At 40.0% G+C, this 23853-nt stretch overlaps 1 protein-coding gene across 2 annotated transcripts in view; it reads left to right on the plus strand.

Moving 5' to 3' along the window:
- Window positions 1-23853, plus strand: part of TRHDE (thyrotropin releasing hormone degrading enzyme) — a 192239-nt gene that overhangs the window by 110914 nt on the left and 57472 nt on the right. For both annotated transcript variants that reach the window (XM_083399501.1, XM_083399500.1), the window contains one exon: window positions 8828-8893. In XM_083399501.1, coding sequence (XP_083255627.1) covers window positions 8828-8893 — 66 coding nt within the window. The remainder of the gene's footprint in view (window positions 1-8827; window positions 8894-23853) is intronic.

A 23853-nucleotide genomic window follows, 5' to 3' on the forward strand; every position in this document is an offset into this window, starting at 1 on the left:
ATCTGTGACGTTTGCAGAACACCCTCTCTTTTTCTCTGGGAACTCAAACTCAATCAGAACCAGGACAGAATATTATTCTGGATATGTGCCCAAGCAAAGTTTCCTTTTGGCATTTTTCCATACTCAAATTCTCTCTTGCTGTCATATCGGGAAATTCTGTCTGATTCATATCTGAGATCAGGGAGCTTTCCATCTGTGTGGTGTTGATTACTTCTTTGAGTCATCTGGTGTGACTTGCTCTGCTCTTTCTCCAAAGCTGTTTGTGAAATTTTCCCCTAACCACTTTTACTCCTTTCACAGAAGCTGCACTGTTGGGCAGTATTTCTTGGACTGATTCATCCTCCTAGCCTCTAGAGTGTCATAAATTCTCTTGATATCCTAGCAGGTCAGCCAATGAGTAGGTTGAACTCCCACACAGATAATAGGAATATTTTGGTTTATAACAGTTAAATTGTCTTTAAATAATAAAAAGTCCTACATTTTTGTTTCTGTCTTTAATTTTCTTCTATCCATATTCATTTCTCAACCAAACACTAAGATAGAGTTTGCTTATGTTTTCTTAAGTGTAGTGCCTATCAGGAATGTTACTGTTAATAGATTCATTTAACATTCTGAATAAAGCAAGGCTTTAGGGGTATTACCTTGATTCTCCTTATCTTAATGCACTCTGGAAAGAAACCTGACACACTCTGGGATGCAAGCCTGAGCAGTGTATATGGAAGTCCTGGGCTGCCCAGCCAACAAGACTCCACTCTTGCCCTTGCTGATGTGGTCCAAAGGAAAACAGAGCAATACATTTAGCACCAGCTTGGCTGGAAGAGTTGCCAGAACGGAGCTTATAAGACACCATCCAACCGCCTTAGGGACTCCACTCCAGATTTGAGTAGGTTATCCCTCAGCCTTTTCTTCTCTCAAAGATGTCCCACAAGGCAGTGGGTATGGATTGTTTTTCATTGTATATTCCTGAAGCCTTTCTCATGAATGAGTATAGTTGCAAGACAGTGGAATAGAGTTTTTCTTCTCCTAGATGGGCTATCTTGGCAGGTTGATGAAACCCATCTGCCCCTCATTTCCCTCTATAGCAAATGCAGAAATCACCTTCTTGACCATTGCACCCACAATTGGTTTGTCTGCTCAATCTGCCAGATGCTGGTTTTGCATGTAGGGGATAAGACAAGTCTTTAATTTACTGAGGGTTTGAGACCCATTGGCTACCCTCACCTGGTTTAGGTGGTGCTGTAGTCTAAACCACTGAGCCTCTTGGGCTTACCGATCAGAAGGTCGGTGGTTTGAATCCCTACGATGGTGTGAGCTCCTATTGCTCTGTCCCCGCTCCTGCCAACCTAGCAGTTCGAAGGAATACCAGTACGAGTAGCTAAATAGATACTGCTGCAGTGGGAAGGTAAACAGTGTTTCTGTGCACTCTGGCTTCCATCACGGTGTTCCGTTGCTTCAGAAGTGGTTTAGTCACGCTGACCACATGACCCAGAAAGCTGTCTGTGGACAAACGCCAGCTCACTCGGTCTGAAACGAGATGAGCACCACACCCTCATAGTGCCCTTTAACTGGACAACCTTTACCTTAGTTGACCAGTTGAAGCTGTTTCCTAGGGTGTGGCCACTGACAGCTTCCAGGAGCCACAGATGAATGCTGAGTGTTGGGTGGGGACAAATGATAGATGAGATACTGCTCATCCCTTGACATCCCATGCAATGCATGCTGCTTAAATATCTATCGAGCTAAATGTACTTGTCATTTCCACTTTGTGTCCTCCATGGCTACCATGTATAGAAGCTTCATGATGCAAAGCTCTCCGGGAGAATATTAACTTAGGTTCAGAAGCAGACTGAAACAGATAACCTGGAACTAGGAAACAGTTTTTCCATCTGGATGATTTTTAATTCTTTCGATGAATCCATTAAAAAGAGCATCATGTACTAGTAGTTCATAAATTGGCAACTGCAGTTTTCCCCTCTCAAATCAAACTTGTGTTTAAAGAAAGTTATAATAGATGTCAAATAATAAGTTATGATAATAAATAAATCTCTTTTTTCTTGGATTTTATTTTCATTTTTTCATTTTCATTTCTTGGGGCTGGCTTCAAGCTTTTCTGTACTTCATCGTTGCCTTCTTTTCCAGCTTCTTATTTGACACTCTCTGGCAGAGCTATGCCTAACCCCCAAAACTTTCCAGCCAGACCTCCCCCCAAACTAATCAGACTTTACTTTGCCAGCTTGTATTTGCCTATAACGATGAGCCAATAAATAAACATAGAATGTTTCTATCACATCCCAAATTTGCCCTCCCACCCCGACAAATGTAAAAAGATTGACTCCTAATGTACTGACAACTGTAAACTTCCTTGGGGATGGATATGTTTCTATGCAGATAGACTATGATTCTTGGTAGGGAGCCAACTATAGGTAGGCAACAGGTAAACATTGTACCCCTAGATCTCAGAGGTAACTGCCAATTGTTTGACCTCCTACAATTAACCATAAAAACATTGTGTCCCTGGATCTCAAAGGTAACTGCTGGCCTTTTGACCTCCTGCAGGTAACTGAATAAACATCATATCCCTGGACCTCAGAGGTAGCTGCCAACCTATTGACCTCCTGTAGTTAATCATATAAACCTAACTGACCTTTTCAAACATTCCCATTTATAATTCTGTGTGCATTCTGACCAACCTTTCTTTCAAGATTTCCCTGATTCTCCACACATTGATTTTAGCTGTACAAGCTAATCTTCAGAAAGGGACATTCAATGGACTCATCACAACTGTGCTGCAACTTTGGGGCACTGCTTCAGTCCACAACTATCTATGTAGCATGCAACTTGCATAGAGGAAAGCCAGAAGCCTGCAACTATTGACCTTAGACCTAGTGGACAACTATTTCTGCTCATACTACTGCTTTATAAAGGCAGAATGTTAATGCCACATTTTGTCCCCTCTTGGCACTTCATAAGGATGTTCCCCAATCTTCTTTTAACAACATCAGATTTTAAGTCTCTTTCATTTATTATTTGTCTCTGTAGGCTGGTTCAAACTACTTGGAATACATTTTCCTCTTATTGTGAAAATGCTCAAACCATACTTTGCTACCATGATTCCATTACAATGAGCATTTTTGTTGTACATTAGTGCATTTGGGACGCTATTTCAGTGTACAGAGCTAGTTTAATATCCAAAATAAGTTAATGAAGCAGTGGAAGTTGTGATAAGCATTTAAGTACTATTTTTATTCAGTATTGTACTTGAACTTCAGTGATGGCTCATCTGTGTAAATAATTTCATCAACCTCCTGTGTTTGCCCATCCTTGAAGATTTTCTCATAAGGATGCTTAATGAAAAAATATATTGTGCTTTTGTCCTTGTCAGTGGTGTCAGAACACATAAGAGAGGCCCTGGTGGAGGGGCTAAATGGAACTGCTGATATAAATGAAGTCCCAGCAACATTTTGTCTGAACAACTAAGCAGGCTGCGCTATGTTTTTATATTTACAATGAATGGTTGGGAAGAATATTTTCAAGTCCATTTGAAGGACATGTTTGTTTATGTTTATTTCCTGTTGAATCTCATTTTCTTTTACACGCTCTTATAAAAATACTAGAAAAGCACTGGCTTCTAATAGTCTCTAAAGCACAAGCCTAGGCTTCATATATTTTAACAAGTGTTATCAGTGGTAGAATACATCAGTGGAGTTTTTTCACCCCTATGTTGACAGGATGGCCATACTATGAAGATGCTAGATAGTTTTCTTTTGAGAAGGGGAAGTACATTTTTTGCAGTCCACCCACATGAAAAGCTTGGAGGAGTTAGAAAATGCAGATATGCAGTCCCCTTTGTGTTGAGCCTACCTTTTCAAAATACTGTGCAACACTGCTGGAAATGTGGGGAGAATAACATGGATCTCAGGAGAAAACTCCATTATACGTCTTCCAAACCTCACCAACAATATGGCAACATTATTGATTTCATTCCATTTATGAGGCACTTCCTATATAATATCCCAAAATGTTTTAACAATAAAACCAGCAGCAAGTAAAACAATTTATATAAAACAATTTCAAATGTGATACAGGTATAGATTTGGGGGGGGGGGGAATCAACACCCTTGGAGCTTTAGTTTAGAAAAAGATTGTGGGCATACAAAGGTATCCATATTTTCTGCTTCTCCTATTTCCGTTTCTTTGCTTTCATTGTCATGATAAACATATGGAAAACGCTCTCTAAATCCTAAGATTTAAAAGCCTGTCCGCAATTGTTCTCTGGGATCTTCTGACCATTTAGAGCTCAGGAGTGTTCAATTTAGTTTGTTAGTTTGGGAGATATTGATGTTTTGAGCAAGAAATATAGCAGCAATTCTTGGAACTCTTATTTTGTGGTACCTTCAGTATTTATTTTTTATCATCGATATAAAAAGAACATGTTTTGCAATTTTTAGCTTTTTATTCTAATGTCTGGGTTGGGCTCATAATTTTAATACCTACACTGTATTAGTATGCCATCCTCATACCCCAACCAACCTCCATACCATCTCATATTATTCTTAACTGGAAGAAACTATTAACAATTTAGAAAAAACCAAGAAATCGCTCAGTATGTGAAGTAGCTATGTATTACGAAGAGCATTCACAGATAAAGAACTGCATAATAGTAGTTAATATTTATACTGTACTCCCCTTAAGTATTCAAAGAGCTACATATCCTTGCTCAGTATCCTTATCTCTAGAATATCCCAGTGTAATTCTCTCATTATTTTTGGAGACTGGAGTTTAGTGGAATCCCTAAGGCTACCCAGTGAGCTTTAACACTGAGATTTGAATTGAGAACACCTCTTGCTCATAGCTTGTGTTCTTAACAACTGTACTCCACCAGGACAGTGCATTTTTTTAGTAATATGATTGATAAATATAAAGTATAAAGTTGTTCCCTCAAGATACACTGTCAGTTTGTATTCATGATGCTTCCCCATCTGATCATTTTCCTCAAAGATTTATTCTATCTTTAGTATGTCTGTATCCATCCCAGAGAAGAATTGTTCAGTACTGTAAAGTGTACCAGGAGGCAGAGCTGCGTTTTCTCATTCTCTGTCAGATAGATTTCTCTACATTTTCTCAGATAAATCGTAGAGCAGACCCTTAACTATTTCGGCAAAGCATCTTCTTTCCTCCTGTAAAATATTGCTGGAGTTCTCAGTGACATCACCATCCATTTCAGAAGGAGCATGCAGATATTTCATGATCTATAAGTATCCTCCACTGAGCTGATGCAGCCTTCCTTGTAGGTAAACCTCAAGCATATATAGAAGAACGTCTGATGTGTAATTGCCATTATTAATGACCCTTTCTCCCAGAGAAATATTGCATTGGCTGTTGCCAGCACTCACAAAACATACTAGGCAATACCTGCATGTCTTGTGTGGTATGTGGTCTGCAGGTATACCTCCTAGGACCCAGAAGTGTTAAACAACTATCATCTAGTGGTAAGTATTTACTTTTTTGGCAAGGTGGGGCTGCCTCTGGATATGGTTCAGAAACTTCCGCTGGTGCAGAATTCAGTAGCCGGGATCACTGGATCAATATAGTTTGAATATATAACACCAATCTTGACCCAGCTGCACTGGCTTCCAGTTGGTGTCTGCTAGTTTTGACTTATAAAGCCTTAAGCAGCTCAGGACTGCAATTCTTCAAGGATCACCACTTCCCATATGAACAGACCCAGACCCTGTGATCATCATCTGAGGCTCTTTTTAATGTATCTCCTCTGCGAGAGGAGAGTGGCAACACAAGAATGGTCTTTTCTGCAGTCTGTGGAATGCTCTCACCTGGGAGGCTTGCCTGGCCCTTCATTACATATTTAGGTGTCGGGCGAAAACATTCCTCTTCTACCATGCCTTTGGCCAATTAAACAATTTATGGCCTTTTGAACTTGTATGTGTGTGGGGGGGGGTGAGGGTTATTATTTTTGTTTGTTGTTATGCTCAGTATTTTTGTGTTACATTGTAAACTGCTCTGCAATCTTCAGATGAAGGACAGTATAAAAACCAAATAAATAAATACATAAATCAATATTTGTTTAGTAGGAAGTCCCACTGAGTTCATTGGGGTCTAATTCCGGGTACTTGTGTTTAGGATTTCGGCTTTAACCTGCCATCATTTTAAAAAGAAAACAAAAAACAAAAAAACCCCAAACCCCGCTTATATACATTACAGGGAAATCATATTGATTTCACTGAAACTTCCTTTATCTTTAGGATTTGGAAATTTATCAAAGCACATTTGATGACGCTCATGAAGGTGCTTCAAATCTAATTTATTTATTTTATGAAAGATTTTTCAAATGTCATTTTAAGAACCGAGTTTGACATGCTTTGTTCTCAAACTTTAATTCATGCTGTGAATTTCCTAATGAGCTAAATTTCATACTGGCATCCAGCTGTGTCTGTCTAGTGTCAACAAAATAATTGTTCGGGAAAAGTGACTTGGATATTGCTTGTTGGCTGCTATTCAAATGACAGAAATGTGCATATTCTTGTGTGAGTGCTTTGCAACCTGTTGTCGTCTTTTTGTTTAAATGGATTTGAGATCACAGGGTGGTCTGAGTTTCTGAAAAATGAATGGTGATTAATTATTTCAGAAACGTTTTTAGTGAAATGAAAGAAGATTCACAACCTGCATGGGCCTGCTCTCATTCCTATTGCTTGTGAGTTATAAAATTACTTTGTTCTCCTAGAAGGAGACGGAAGCTCAACCAGCAACTGCTTCTAAGCCTTTGTGATTGTGATATCAAATAACGAGGAGGTGACGCTGATATAACAAATTGGTTTTGAGAGTAGGTTTCGATTCAACTATTAAGTTTAATAACCTTAATGGGTTTAACAAGGTAGTGTTCATACATAAACTCAGCATGCTTTGGAACATTCAGAAGATGTGTTCCTTTTGACGAACTCCACACCCATCATCTTAGGTCACATTATGAGGATTTCACTGCATAACCACCTTGAAGTGGTTATGTTCATTGACTCTAGGTCATTTTAGATATCTTCAAAAGGTCAATGATTCATACTTTTCTCTCTGCCTTTGTAAAATGCTGTGGTATGTTAATGCAAAAGATTTTGAATGTTTCCAAACTTACCTTCTTTCACAGCTATTGGATGGTTTCTGCCTCTCCAATTCAGCTATGTAATCTAGAGGCAGCATCTAGCATGCTTACTTGTTCTCTAATGGCTATTGGAATCCCATAATATATTTTGGGAAATCATTATGCTTTTCAGGACAGAAGACAGTGACCATCCCACTTACTGAAGTTCTGCACAGTTTGTTGCAGTGGAACTGGTTTGTTTCAGTGGAATTGATTATAATGTTGACTAATGCTCAGAACAAGAACCTACCTTAAACTACAAATTAGTTTATGAAATGTCTAAGTTTTCTATAATAGTAAACATAAGGTATGATTAACATACTTACTGTTAACATAAGGTATGATTTAAAAAAAAGCCTACGAATTTATCATTTGTTAAATGTGTTTGTTTAATATGATTAAAAGGTGGGCATTTTTTCTTACTTTTGCAAAGTTGTCTTTCAAAATAAAAGAAAACCTATTTTGCAAACTGCATTGGGCTTGCCACAGAATAAAATGTCCAATCTGGTCACCGTTGAAGCCTCTGACAAGCTAAACATTATAATCACCAACTTGAAGCTCAAGAGTGTATTCTGATTGCTCTGGTGCACATGCAACTTCTCTGTGAACAGTTCTGGTTGCCACATCTCAAAAAGGATATTGTAGAGCTGGAAAAGGTGCAGAAAAGAGCAACTAAAATGAACAAGGGGCTGGACAAACTCCCTATAATGAAAGCATACAACATCTTAGGCTTGAGGGAAAGGTGGGAGGCTTGTTAGATGTGTATAACATTATTATTGACATGTGTGAAAAAGGTGGAGAAAGATAAGTTCTCTCTCTCATAATGCTTGGGGTTATCCAATGAATCTGAAGAGTAGAAGTTCTAGGACAGACAATGGGCAGTACTTCTTCACACGGCGCATAGTTAAATAGTGGAATTTGCTATGTGTGGTTCTGCCCACCACCTTAGATGGCTTTAAAATGGGAATAAGAAAAATGATGGAGGACAACAAGGGTTATCAATTGAGGATAGGCATGATGGCTATTTGTTACCTTCAGACAGCATGCCAGTATCATGAACGTGGTTTGAAGTTTGCTTGTTTCCTAAATCATAGATAAGGCTAACCACATTCTGCCTGCGTTTAGACAAAACAGGTAACCAATGTAAGTTAAAAAGAGCTGCACCCAAGGAGGAGGGTGGAGGGCAGGAGCCCATGACTCATGTATGTAATGTCAACCCATAATTTAACATTACATAGGGGCTTGTGACTGGACCTCAATCAGCCATGTTTTCTTAGCCTAGTTCAATCTGATATACTCTGTGTTGCACCTGTCATATTTTATTTTTGTTTCATCCATCTCATTACACTTTTCTTCTTAAGGTGAAACAGTGTTGTGCTAGCTAATGAAAATAATGTGCTTTTCTAACATGTCACTACATTTGGTAATATTTATGTTTTATGGTTTATTAGCTTCCCACTTCCAAATAATATGTTTCTTTTATCTCTTGCTTCCACAAAGCATGTGTGAGTTCGTACTCGGCATATGTTGAATAAAAAATTGCCTGCTTCTAAATGTAATTATTTATGATAAGCCTATAATAATCATTAAAAGGACTAAATGTATATTGCATATGCTATTGCTATAAGAATGTTTGTGTAATTTTTTTTTAACATTTCCTTTTATGAATTATGTTCACAGGGCGCAGCTTTAATTCGAATGCTGGCTAATTTTATGGGTCACTCAGTGTTTCAGATGGGCCTACAAGTATGTAGAAAACATTCCTTCTTTTCTTGTGTGCTTGTGCTTGCATTTCTGCCATTGTGTTTTTGTTGCATATATTTCTGTTAGTTTTTGAAACTGCAGCTGTTGCATTGCCGATATATATTTAAGACAAGCTTTAGCAGGAAAGAATAGATAGTGCAGTGTAAAACCTTGTGCCATTTAAGAAAATAAAGGTGCCTTCCGCCATTTTGTTAGATGGCGGCTCTTTTGAATCCATTTGTGAATCCATCATGAACTTGCACCATTTTGAGAAATATTGCTATCTTCACTGATATATGTGATTTCAGAAGGAATGGGGTTAGATTTTTAAAGTACAAAAGCAATGAAAACTCAAGCTATATTTTTAAAAAACTATCATAATATTGTGAAGAAATAATTCTCTCTCATCAAAACCCTTTTGCTTTTGATTAGCGTGATTTCTTCATTGCCTCAATGATATTTCGGAAACTCATTTTGTGTTTAACAGTAAATTAATGGCCAGCACATCTGGATGAAATTTTGAATGGCGTGAATGTTAGCTTGCGCTTTGCCAAGGATAAAGTCTTTCCAAGAACAATTCCAAGTAAATTAAAGTTTCCAAAACAATTTAAAAGCAAACAAGCCAATGCAGAAAAACAATGCAACTCCCTTTATTCCATTGAAATCTGTTTAAGTAAATCATGTAACAGGCAGCTGTGATTGATGAATTATGTATGAAAGTCTGTTACTTAGAGGTGTCCTTTAAAGTAAATTGATGTTCACCTGAAATACAATTATGCTAAAATGGAAGGAGCAATCAATCTTATCTGTTCTTAGTAAGCTTTTCAATCTGAAATTTAAATAAACTACATCTGGGATCAGGTCATATTTTAACATGGTAATTCTATCTTCAACCCTGTAGACTGGAAGGTAAAATAGAAAACAAAAGTTAAATAAGCATACCATCTGTACCATATAAAGATGTGTGTAATATGGCAATGACTGAAATAATATCAGAGTACTTTTTCTCTCTCCCAGAAATTTGGCAGGATTTTGATTGGTGGTGTTTTGAAATAGAGTTTTGTTGAATTGCCTCCAAACATCTGGTTTTCTTGTTTCTATAATATGTATGCATATAGACCTTTCTTTTTAGGCTTGCTTGCCTCAGGGGAAGGGAACCCACCAGAAACTTGTGTGCAGGAACTTAAAAATGGTTAATATACCCATTCTAAACTAATCATGTTTACCTGTATTTTGGTTTTAGTATCGTTATGCTTGTCTGGATGTTCTTGTTGCTATTGTTAAATTGGGAATATATGGCAGTTTATGGTTACATTTGAGTGTTCGTTGGATATTCCGTGTCTTTTTAATACACTGGAAGCCATCTTGAAAGACCTGGTGCTAAAATGTACAAAAACGTATTAAATAAATAAATGGAAATGATTACCTGAAGAAATAGAAGGTAGAAATAGACAGTTAGTATGACTTTAAAGCACTGGGGGGCTGAGGTTCAAATACCCCCTACCTACAAATCTCAGCAGGTAAACTTTTATGTCACTATGTCTCATTTTCTGTCACTATGTCTCACCCTAACCCTAGTCCAACTCTTGCTGTGAGGATAATATGGTAGAACCCATCAACATCATTTTCAAGTATTTGGAGGTTGTCGTAATTAATAACACCATACTTTTCCATGTATAAGACGAGGCTTTTTAATTTAAAAATTATGTTGAGGGTTGTCTTATACACGGATAGTGCATGGCTGGGGGGGGGGCATGGGATTGGTTGCTGCCAAGAGCAGGAGATTGTGAGCGGTGATTGGGCGCGTTATTGGTGGCTGAGGCAAGGGCTGGTGTTGATTGGCTGTCACTGCGGCAATTGGGCGGGTGATTGTTGGCTTCTGTTGGCGAGGGAACAGACGATAGGTGGCTTTGGCGACGCTTGCGAGTGGCAGCATAGGTCAGGCGGGTGAGTGATTTTTAGCAATCCCCCCTAAAAAAGCTCCACAACTCTGGGCCATCCACCACCCTCCAAAGCTCAACAACTCTCAACAATCTCCCCCCATTTTCTAAATTTGGAGTCCCCACAAAACATGGGGCGTCTTATACATGGGGGCGTGTTACACATGGAAAAATATGGTAATTCCCATCATGCATTTTGTATGTTTTATATTTATATCCCACTTTTCTTGTACAGAGTTCTCATCCTCCCCATTTTAGCCTTACAACAAACTTGTGAAGTTAAGCTAGTAGCTGAGCTTCATGACTGAGTTGGGATTTTAGCCCTGGTCTCCCAGTTCCTAGTCCAGCATTCATCACTGCATTAAGCTGTTTCTGCAGTGCCTATTTCTGGTAGAAGTTTTAAAAGTAATATGGCAGCTGATGGGGGTGGGTGGAATGGAGAAATGGTTAGCATTCTTATAAAGCCCTCCTTACATCACTGTAAATGGATGTCTATATCAAACCATTAGGGAAAAGTTTTCTCTTTCTCCTGGCTCACGGCCATTGACTGATGTGTGGCGATTTCATTTAAAATAGTTTTGTTTGTGGTTATTCCTTACATGAACTGACATTGGTAGAGTTCATTTTGGATAACTTGGCCTGTTTTTAAGAATGAAGTATCCTAGTAAAATAGTGTGTGTGTGTGTGTGTGTGTGTGTGTGTGAATAAACACATTTTTTTTACCCATACATTTTTAAAGAACGCTCAGTTTCTATATTTATGTTGCGCTTTGGACGTGGGTTGTAACTATAGTGTTGAAGATCAAATATACCTTGGTATGGCTTTGTTTAAAGAGGTATGTGCTGTCATATCCAGCCCTAAGGGGATAGCTAGCTTAGAGTCCATTTACATTTATCTTTTGCATGATTTGATTATTCTTAGACCAATGTGTATTTCTGTGAGTTTGTCTACATTACATTTCATTTGCCATTTGGCAGCTCATTGATCACACAGATCTGTATCCTTTTGAACTTCAGTTGCTGCTATATTTGTGTTCATCACTCACTTTGATTTAGTGCATCATCAGCAGTTTGCATTAGTTTACTGTGGGATCTCCTGTCTCTGTGATAAATTAACATCTTTTGTGGTTTTGGTTGTACTGTATACATCATGCCAAGGACCTTTTATCCACTCTACTAGACAGACACTTAAAGCTGAGAGGCCCTTTAAATGTTAGCCTAGCTGCCTGGGAAGTATTTTTAAGGAATGCCACCCAAGTTGCTGGGAAAATATGTAATTTATAAAACCACATGAGCTTATCACATGAATCTTTCTCACAGAACTGACCCATATATGCTTAGGACTTCCAAGATACACCCCACACAAACACTCCCAGTCATGTGGTTGGGCTTACTTATTTGTTTATTCTCACACGTTGCCTCAAGGTATCTTACAATACTAATTTAATGAAACCCCTAAATAAAAGATAAATCCCATAAAAGCAGTAGGAAAACACTCACACCTAAACAGTAAAATACAATAGCAGGTAAAGCCAAAAATCAATAAAATCAACAGAGAATTTTCAAGTATTAAAAACAATTAGAGGTAGGAGACATCACAGGATATACCTTAGCTGATGTTTATAAAATGGTGAAGAGGATGCTAAGGATTGTCCATGGATACTCCTAGATCAGATTACAAGTGAAGATAGTTGTCATGATACCACCCAGTTCCTATGTTCTAAGACAGCATAGGAAACATGCCACAGCACTAAGTTAAAATCCCCTGCCATCACCTTTTGGAATCTGACATTTTCATAAGAGTGAAACCATGAGCGCAGTGTTCCCAGTCCCCATCTCTATCAGCTGGTTCACAAGAATTTAGTGGCCTGGGATACTGAAAGCCAGTGTTCAGCTGGACTCATTTTGAGTTTCATTCCATTTGTGTTCCTCCTGTCTCCTCAACTGCTTCATTAACACCCCCAATCCGTCCAGACCTACTGGGATGCGCAGGTGTCCCTTTGAGGATTGCCAGAGTGCCTTCCTGGAAGGCTTTCTAGCAATAGTTGTGGGGAGCGTGTAGGGCAAAAATCGTCCTCCAAGCCTCCAACCCCCACCCGGCGGGTCAGCCGAGGAGAGGGGCGGCCACCCTGCTGCGACGCTCCTGCTTCTTTCTGCCTCCTGGGTCAGAACTGATGCAGGAGCAGAGCTGTGGCTGGGCGCCACACAGGCCTGTACAGGAGAGGGGTAGCAGCACAGCAGTGCTGCCCCTCCTCCACTCCACCCCCAGGTCAGACCTGACTCCTTTTTTCCGTCATAAACTAGTACTTACTCTCTACTGGTGCAGGAATGTGCACGGACATTGCAGCAATTAACCAGTCCCCCAACCAAATGCAAACAGGAAGAAATAAGACTAGACTACTTGGAGGAAATCAGTGTTGCACATAACAAAATATTATTTATTTTGCTTCCTGGAAACCACTGCTTGGGTCTTTAAAACACTCATGATATTTTAATTTTCCTTGAGTCTGCTTTTTTCCTATCCATTGGTAGGCACTTTAGTTTTTTGGGGGTGGTCTATAGCTAAGATTGAAAATAGTCTGTACATTTCCTGTACATTTCTCTCACACACACTCTGTCTCTTTCTGTTTGTGTATTCTTGCCTGGATTTTCAATAATGCATGATAATCTATTAAGATATCCAATTGCTTGTTAAGATCTGTCTAGTAATACTTGAAACTGAGGCTGATTAAAAAAAGTCCTGGGTGGTTGGGCACAAAGCACTGCATGGCAGGTTTTCATCTTATTTCAATAAGAAAAATTAATAAATCATTTTTTCCCTGCTCTGTTTCTTAGAGACATTACCACTATATGAGAAGGAATATAATATCTTTGTTTCTAATAGTTCAGCTGATTTATTCTTTGTCCCATGGCTACTATACAACGTGTACTATATTCTTCGTCTCTTCTCAGTCTGCTTGACCCTCGAATTGTACATGCTGCTTACTTGAAGATACAAGTTTTTGTATAAAGTGGTGTTCGGTGGGTGAGTGTTCTGACCCCAGGGCACTTACTTGTGGGGTACTACAGGGCTCTGTCCTCTCCCCCATGCTTTTTAACATCTATATGAAGCCGCTAGGAGAGAGATCAGGGGGCTCAGGCTGAGTGTTCACCTGTATGCGGATGATACCCAGCTCTACTTCTCCTTTATATTGCAACTAGTGAAGATAGTGAATGTCCTGTGTGAGTGTCTGGAGGCGACTGGAGGATAGATAACGTTTAATGCCGAGGTTCCCAGTGTGGGGCACAGGCCCGAAGGAGGAAATTTGATTTTTAAGGGGGGCAATTTGAGAATTAGTTATTAACAGCTCATGGCCTCTTAGGCTTCCTCCATGTGAATAGGAGTTCACTTTTTGAATAATAAGAATTATATGTCACGGGGAGGGCATCAGGATTTTAGAGATGCTTAGGTGGCGCATGACCAAGAAAAGGTTGGGAACCACTGGTCCTAATGGATTGAGGTTGACTCCCAAGAAGACAGAAGTCCTGTTTCTGAGGGATAGAGGGTGGGCGGGGGGGGGGGTCCTGGTCCTGAATGGGATAACTATGCCCCTGAAGGACTAGGTTTGCAGCCTGGGAGTCATTTTGTACTCACAGCTGTTCATGGAGGCTCAGGTCATTTCTGTGTCCAGGGTGGTTGTCAGTCAGCTTCATTTGGTATGTTAGCTGAGACCCTACCTGCTTACACACTGTTTCACCATAGTGGTACATGCACTGGTTATCCCCCGCTTCATCTACTGCAAAGTACTGTATGTGGGGCTAGCTTTGAAGTTGACTTGGAAGCTACAACTAATCGAGAATTTGGCAGCTAGACTGGTGACTGGGAGCGGCTGACAGAACCATATAGCACCGATCCTACAGGATCTACACTGGCTCCTACTACGTTTCTGAGCAGAATTCAAAGTGTTGCTGCTGACATTTAAAGCCCTAAATGGCCTCGGCCCAGTATACCTGAAGGAGTGTCTTGTTCAGCCCGGGCACTGAGATCTAGCTCCAAGGGCCTTCTGGTGGCTCCCACACTGAGAGAAGTGAGGTTACAGAGGACCAGGCAGAGGACCTTCTTGGTAGTGGTGCCCACCTTGTGGAATGTCCTCCCATCAGTTGTTGAGGAGATAAATAGCTATTTTAGAAAACATCTGCTGTTTGCTTGTTTTCCCAAAACAATTGCTAAGATTAACCACAGTTTGTCCCAGTTCAGAGATAATTACAAACAGTGGTTAGTTGAAAATGGAAACAAATACTTCTATTCTCCTCATGCCTGCAGCAAAAGAGGAGAGGAGCAGGAAGAATTCATGAGCCCCAGACTCATTCATGTACCACCAAACTATAGTTTAGCATGATATCTAAAAAGTCTCTTACATCAGCTACTTTTCCTACAAAGAAACTTGTCAAAGAACCACCTGAACAGAGCTGACCTATCTATCTATCCTGACTGACAGTCTTCCCCTGTCTTTTCTCTGCATGTTCTGTAATGTTGAGTTGCTGGGCCAAATCCTGAAATAGAAGATATTCACCCTACAGTGAGAGTTTGAGAATGTATGACTGGATTTATTTATTTTTTAAGTAGAGTCATATCTCGGGTTACAGACACTTCAGGTTGCGCGTTTTCGGGTTGGGCACCGCGCCAAACCCGGAAGTACCGGAACGGGTTATTTCCGGGTTTCAGCGCTCGCGCATGTGCAGAAACACTAAATCTTGCTTTGTGCATGTGCAGAAGCGCCGAATCGTGACCTGCGCGTGCGCAGATGTGGCACTGTCGGTTGTGAACACTGCAGGTTGCAAACATGCCTCCCGCATGGATCATGTTCACAACCCGAGCGTCCACTGTACAGTAGAACAAATGTTTCTCATTGAGAGTGACCCTGACTTTGCTGGTGTGTACTTGAACGAACTCAGTCAATACTGGCACAATTAACAAGTACTATTACAATGCCTCTGGAATACTCCATTCCATTTTCTGGTAGAATGCCATTATATGAGTTTGTAAAATGTCAATCAATATTGTTGCTAAGTTTCAAGAGAGAGAGAGAGAGAGAGAGAGAGAGAGAGAGAGAGAGAGAGAGTTAGAAAGTTACTATATAGGAATTCTCAGGAATGCTTTGTTTTTCATTGACTAATCCATCAAATAATATATTCCTTAAAGCAAATTTAACCATCTAGTAGAGGTACCTTGAAACTTTATAGGCACCATCAAACCATGTTCAGTAGTGGCTGTGCCACCCCTTAAACATTTTGTTTCAGATTTCAAATGCAGATTGCTTTGTGACCACACTCTCATTGCCTTTGTGACATTCAAAGCTAGCTAATAGGGAGCTTTAGTACTAATAGAAAAAAAAAGTGGTCTTTGCATATACCCATATTAAGAAACTGGTTTCTGAGGGGAAGACACAGCTACTTCCTTCAGGTCTGTCAAATTTAGAGCTTCACAACTGCAAACATTTTATTTAAATCACTATGTGTATGACTTCATAAATGATAGATTCTGTGTTTTTCTCAGTTTGGGGCCCTGGTTCAGATCTTAGTGCACTGCTGTTTTCAGTGTTCACTGATTACTTAACTGTTAATGTAGATAGACATAATGAAGGGTTGCTAATCCATAATGTTCATTATTAAACACACAGAGAGACATTTCCCTCACTTATTACCTCTGCCGGGTCTCAAAATGGACCACCAGCATGCCTTTATTTGATAGGCCTCCACAACTCGAGACAACCTGCAAATAACCATCTACATCCTATGGCCACAGGGCCCAGTAAGCATCCCTTCTTTGCAATCAGTATGGGACTGCGAAAAGGGGGCAGAGCACCACAATGCAAGGGCAGATGGACTTGATTCAGCTTGGCAGCCCACAAGTTCTAGAGATCTGTTATAAGCAACAGTGGCGGACTTTGGGCTTTCAAATTTCAGCAGCACCCGACGTTTGGCACACCTGCCCTTGCCTTCCATTTGACATCATTGTTCTGGTGCCCTCTCAGCTCGGCGCCCAGTGCAGGCGAACCAGTCATGCTCCCCTAAATCCACCTTTGTAAGCAAAGAATGCACTAGCACATTTTAGGAGGAAGACAAGTAACAGATGGTATGGTGGGACCGAGGTGCTTACCTGAGACCAGCTGGTGATTCGCTGCTGCTTCACCAGAGGGTGTGGTAGTGTTGAACGAACACACCAACTGAGCTAATTTGATGTCCCTTCTGGTGGATTTCCTCCTCGCTGAAGTTGCCGCCACTTCACCCCATCCCTCCTGCCTTGTGGTAAGCAGCAGTGACTCACCTGGTAGAAGGTCAGGTTATTGTCTCTGCCCTACTACACCATCTGCAGAGGAAGATTTTAATGTTATACTGCCCATCCCCAATCCTCTTCAAATCTGGTGCTATCATTATCCGAGCCATCTCTAGCTCTTTCAGGTACATGTTAATTCATCTGAGGGAAGAAGCGAGGGCAGAAAACCAGAAATTGCACTAGGAAGGAAAGTTCCTGTTTTAAAGAGTAAGTTGAGCCATAGCAATTTCAGGTGCTGGATTTGTTTGCTTTGTGTGTGCACATGTGGCCTTGTCTTTTTTTGCTTTGCCTTGTGTAATTGAAAGGAAACAGCAACAAGAGGAATTTTTGGAAAGCTGGGGTGGTGAATGCAGAATAAGGCCAGAGGGAGCCATGCCCCCAAATGCTGAAACAATTCAAACTGGTTCATGAAAGTGGGATATGGGAGCACATAGACTATGTCAGACATATTTGTGGATGGAGTGACAGAGAGGTGCAGAGAGAGAAACAAGGGCGGAGGACTAGGACAGAGTGGGATGAGGTACCAATTTAGTCCTCCCACTGTGCCTGTGAGAATCACTTGGGGTAAACTTAAGACATCTTTCTGAAAGAATTGCATTTATTTACAACATTTAACCTTTTTGAAGCCAATGTGTTTCAGATTTAAGAAAAGCGTACTATAGGGTGGCCACATAACTTTACCTCACCAAAAGGTAGCACGTCAACAAAAAAGAGGACACAGGTTTCCATAAAATATGCATGTGCTAATTCATGGGTATAGATAAAAAAGCAGAAAGAATTACTGTATTATAAATAGAAATACAGTACATCTCACGGTAGGGGCGAAAACTTCCTGCATGCCTGCTCAGCATGCTCTCCAGGTGCTGCCTGTTGATGGACAAATTCAAACACCTTGCTCTTCCCCCCAGTGGTTCTTTATCTTTAAACCAGGCTTGGACTAGACTGCTCTTCAAGCAGAGAAAAACTTTAATGAAAAAAGTAGGACAAATAGCCACCCTAGCTTAACACTGATTTTTAAGTTGGGCACATTTAAGTGGTTTTTTTAAAATCATCATCATAATTGACAGTGGACTATCAACTGTAAATTGCAAGGAGGGAAAGAATTATCCAAATTATAATTCTACAAATTTATGTATCAGTCCTGGCTCCAGAAAGAATTATAAGATACTAGTATCATTTCTCTTGCTTTAGTACTTAAAGCTGCTTGTTTGAGGATAATAATTTAATTGCACATATGCCTTTCTGGTAGCAAAGGTTTTTTTATTGCTTCTAATTGCACTCACTGTTGAATTTGAAACATTTTTTAAAAATAAAGGCATGGAATAAACCTAGTGTTCTTACAGTATGTCATAAGGCATTTTATGGTGCAGTGAGCAACTGCAAGGGAAGCAAACCTCTGCTCAGCTAGTCCTGGTTTTGTAATATTTTTATTCTAAGTTTGACCTGCCCTCTCCTTGTAATACTTAAATGCCCTTCAACTTGCCTGCTCTGATTGAGCTGTAATGCTGCTTTCTTGTTTGGGCTCATTTTTTCCTTATCCTTATCTGGGAACTTTAAACAATGTCATAGGTTCATGTGGGCCGTCTTCTTCCATTTCCCCTAACGTTTCTTATCATTGTGCCTATCAGCCAAATAAATTCTTTCTTCTCACAGTGGATTCAGAATACAGTGGTACCTCGGGTTACAGATGCTTCAGGTTACAGACTCCGCTAACCCAGAAATAGTACCTCGGGTTAAGAACTTTACCTCAGGATGAGAACAGAAATTGTGTGGTGGCAGCAGCGGGAGGCCCCATTAGCTAAAGTAGCACCTCAGGCTAAGAACAGTTTCCCGTTAAGAACGGACCTCCAGAACAAATTAAGTTCTTAACCCGAGGTACCACTGTACCAAGTTGATACAGAAGACCACAATTCTCGTGTTATAGCCTGGTCTTTTTAAAGATTCTGTTGCAAAATATTAGTGGTGGTAGTGAATATTATTTGTTGCTAGGGTTATGTTTATTTTTTATACTCCCAAGGCTAATAGATGCAGCCAGAAAGAAAACCCTAATATGGTGAACAACAACAAATAAGTTGTTCTCAGGATATCTGAAGCATCTAGCTTAACAATATGCCTACTGCAGCCCCTTTCAGACTTTTGCCTGCAGAAGCAAGCAGGGCTGGTGCACTGATCATGCCCCTAACATGAATACCCATCCCAGTCCCAGTCCCCAAACCTTGGCACATTCAGTTCAGTTGTGAAATAAGACCCTAAGAGCAGTGAGAGTACCTGATGTTAGTGCAGAGCTCCCAATCATTAAGAGGAGTTACCGATAAGCGCATATACCTGTACTTACATAGGTTTCCTCTTCAGACACATGAAATGTCATGTGCCTTGGGAATGGAGTGGGAATGCATTCATGTCGGGAAGACATGCTCATCCCTTGTGCATTCATTCTGGACCCATTATTAACATGAATGCCCTGCCAGGTCCATCCCCAAGACCAGGCTTCCTCAACCTCGGCCCTCCAAATGTTTTTGGTCTACAACTTCCATGATCCCTAGCTAGCAGGACCAGTGGTCAGGGGTGATGGGAATTGTAGTCTCAAAACATCTGGAGGGCTGAGGTTGAGGGAGCCTGCCCTAGACACCTGCACATTTGGGTCTGAGTGGAAACTTAGATCTTAGAGATGTGAAGTTTTCTGAAACCTGTGAACCATAGGGGGAAAGAAAAGGTTTCTCCTAACAGTTATTGGGGCGTGGTGGGGAGAGATATCATTGCTAAGTAGTTTCTTATCATCATCATCAATCTTTTTATTCAACCATCAGTCAGAAAAGAAACATTTGTCATTTAAAACATTTAAAACTTAACCAACACTAAAATGGGTCAAGCAGATAGCCCTATAACTTATCAAACCCAAATCTTACTCCCCCTTGAACAACATAAAAGTTGCATCATGTATAACTTAGTTATAATACAAAGTTGTGCCATGTGGCATATTTATGACATTTTAAAATAGTTTTGTGCAAGCAGAATTGCAAATATACCAACTTGTGTTCCACTTCCTTCTCTGGGTCTTGGCTAGAGCTCAGTTTTCAACCATACTTTCTGATTTTACACGCAACTAGTCTGCTGCAGTTTCTGCCCTATGTCCTTCTGACCTTTTTATCCTCCGACAAGGCAGGGCAATAAGCTGCTTGTTTCTTAGTCTGTAGCAGAGTGCTCATATCACAAGTCATTTGAGGATAGAGGTAAAAAGGTTAACCATAATGGATCTGCCAGGTCAAAGACCACAGAAGCAACATACGTAGTATCTCCAAACTACCCTGAGGGTCCTCAGAAAAAGGCAAGCAGCAAACAACAAAGATCCTTTATGCTCTTCTCCTAAAGATGGCACCACCTTCTAGGTGCAGTTTTGAGTGTTGTACTGCATATACAAGAATCATCATTCTCTAATGCTGTATATTCCTAAATAAAAACTGTTAAAATCATTTTACTCATCCAAACAGACAACATTTTTCTTTGGAGTTTGTTTTCTTTAGTTCAACCCCCCCCCCATTAACATTGGGGGGGAGGAAGCCTCAAGGAAAAATGGGACCCTGCCCCTGCTTTTCAGTTTTCCTCCAAGCTCTCTTGTATCCATCATCCTAAGCGCCCTCTGACAAACGTACTTAAGAGTAAAATCATCCTGACCCATTCTGAATTACCAGGCAAGACATAACTGTGTTTCTAAGAGGTAGACATATAATTCTTTCAGTATCCCTGTTATTCGTGTAAAGGGGGAACATCATTAGTATCCTTAAAAATTAGTCACTGGTAAACACAGTCAATAGTATTGACTCATCAGCTGATGAGTCACCAAAAAAAGGCCTGCCTTTTTGTTAACAAGATATTTCCCATCATTTTTATCACCTAAGGAGGCCTTTCTCTGTACGTCAAATATTTTATCAGCCAGGGCATAATCCATGCAATTTATTTGCCTTATGAAAAGTCTCTCTGACCGACAATAAGCTTCCCTGTAGACAAATGTTAGATAGAGCCAAATACTTCCACCACGGCTGTCATATGTGTTTTCGTTAATCCTGGTTGACCTGGGATTTTTAAATTCCACTGGTACTTTGGGCCTGGCTGGGTTGGATTAACAGTTACTGTCCTTGTTTGGAGTAACATCTGGAAGCACTTTGAATATGGAGTGAATTCACTGATCCAAGTTGATCTGTGCAGAGGGGAAAAATAGGAAGTTGAATCATTTTTATAATTTACATAATTCTGATATTTTCTTTGTGCTTTAAAATATATGAATTCACTTGAAATCTAATTTTGATATGATCTATCATCTTGTTTAAAAAGGGTCACGGGTGGCACTGTGGGTTAAACCACAGAGCCTAGGACTTGCCGATCAGAAAGTCGGCAGTTCGAATCCCCGCGACGGGGTGAGCTCCCATTTCTCGGTCCCTGCTCCTGCCAACCTAGCAGTTCGAAAGCATGAAGTGCAAGTAGATAAATAGGTACCGCTCCGGCGGGAAGGTAAACGGCATTTCTGTGTGCTGCTCTGGTTCGCCAGAAGCGGCTTAGTCATGCTGGCTCCCTCAGCCAATAAAGCGAGATGAGCGCCGCAACCCCAGAGTCGGCCACAACTGGACCTAATGGTCAGGGGTCCCTTTACCTTTAATCATCTTGTTTTGATGAAGAGGCAGGTAGAATTGAGAGTGAACATAGCAAAGGGATAAAGGCCTTCTTCAGTATGAGTGGACAGGTTTTTCCTAAGCATAAGCACACACTTAAAAAAAGGACTTGTAAACTTATTCAGAAACACTGTTGCTACAAACATCTGTCAAAAACCTTTAGGAGATTTTATTCTGTTTTCTCTTCAAATATTCAAGCCATCTGCCTCAGTATTCAGGTAACACACTTTCCAGATAATTTAAGCATTTTAATTTTCTTCAGAGACCGACTATAATTTGACAAGCTTTTGCAGTTTTATTTTTTATGTCTAGGGATGTGTGAAAGATAGAGGCACAAGGCAGACATTTTGTGATCTTCAAACGATGTTGTTAGTCTTTAGTTCAATGCAGCCATTTTTAAATGCCAATCCCAATAGGTTAATGTGTTGGAAAATTTGTATTATCTTTGTTTTGTTGCAGGCTCCCTATTTGATAAACGTGATACATTAATAAGAACTGCTACAATGAAACATAGTAAAGTGGTTATAGGAAAAGACAGCGATTATCGTATTTTTCTCTTACCCTATTAGATAAAAATGCCTTGCATGTGTCATAAAAACAAAAGAGTAACATGTAAAATCCCATTAGATTAAAATATTATTGAATACTTATCATGTCAACATAATCCTAATCATTTCATCTATAGTCTAGGTATATTGTACTTCTATAAAAAGAAGTCATCAAATTCATACTTTTGTCAATTCTTTAAGAGAAATAATGCTATGTGTGAAGAGAAACCATCAAATACACATTCTTTGTTTGTCTTGTGGGTGGCTGGTGTGCAGGTGTGTCTGTTATGGCCATAGTGCGGGAGTCAAACTAAATGTCACACAATTCACGCAATTAGCAATTCCCTGAATTGTATTTGTAGAGGAATTTTTTTTTTAAGCGTAATTGGCAGATGCAGTGAGCTAAACTCAGATCCGGACCCTGGTGGGGTAGGTAGGCTTTATATATATATTTTTTAAAAAAAATTCTCTCCACTACTTGTCCCTATCTAGTATAGGGGCCCTACAGCTGCTATCTATCTTACTGAAAAGAAAGGTTCTATTGGCTTGAGTTAGAGCCTTCCTTTCAGTGCATATTGTAGGGGTGGTGTTCTAATCCTTATTAAAACCACTGATGCAGTCAACCAGGTTAAACACTCTTCTGCCCCATCAGGTTCGCAATCCAGACTGGGGCCTTCACACCTACCACTTACCCTTTCAAAGCCACATAGTTGCTCCTACGATTGTTTGAAGTTTGGTAACAAGGAAACATCCCTTTGCATCCCAGCACTTAGTCTATGGAATGTTAAGTGCTAGGCAAAGTCTTTTCTCCCAGGCATTTGACTGTTAATTCCCCTTTTCATTTGCAACAGTTGGTGATGTTTTCTTTTTTCATGTGTTGTTGGAAGATGGAGGGATTGTGGCTTTACTGTTCCTCATTGTTATTATTTTCAGTTATATCTTTTACATATATTGTATTCTTTATTGAGTGTCTTACTATTACTTGTAGGTCACTGTGAGGTGCTTTTATAAATTGACTAATGATATTAAGAAATATAAATACACATCTGAATGTTGCCACTTTTAGTTTGGCCTACAGAAGGTCAACTGTGCATGGCTTTCTGTTTTTGCTTTCAGCATACTATAAAGCAAACCATTTTTGGATTGTGGTTTGCCATATGGTTCAAAGGGCTGTTCTTTGAGGAAGAGAGAATGATGTCCAGAAATGTAACTGAATCTGTGGAGAATATAGTCACACGTCTCTTTGCTTTCTGAACTCAGATGCTTTGAATTTAAACAGAGCCAGAGGTTGCAGTGGCTAGCTGTTCAGTTTCAGTTTGGGAAACCTAGGTTCACCATTTCTTCATCTAACGTTCCCCCCGGAATCTCTTAATATAAGCAATATTGCTCTAAGCTCCTTGGAGAAAGGACAAGATACAATTATGTTATAATAACAGAACCATGATGAAGTTAAACTATGAAGAACAAGATCCATCCCTCCAGTTTATTTATATATT

The sequence above is a fragment of the Podarcis tiliguerta genome, assembly GCF_965153285.1.
Source record: "Podarcis tiliguerta genome assembly, chromosome: 10".
Classification (NCBI taxonomy): Eukaryota; Metazoa; Chordata; class Lepidosauria; order Squamata; family Lacertidae; genus Podarcis; species Podarcis tiliguerta.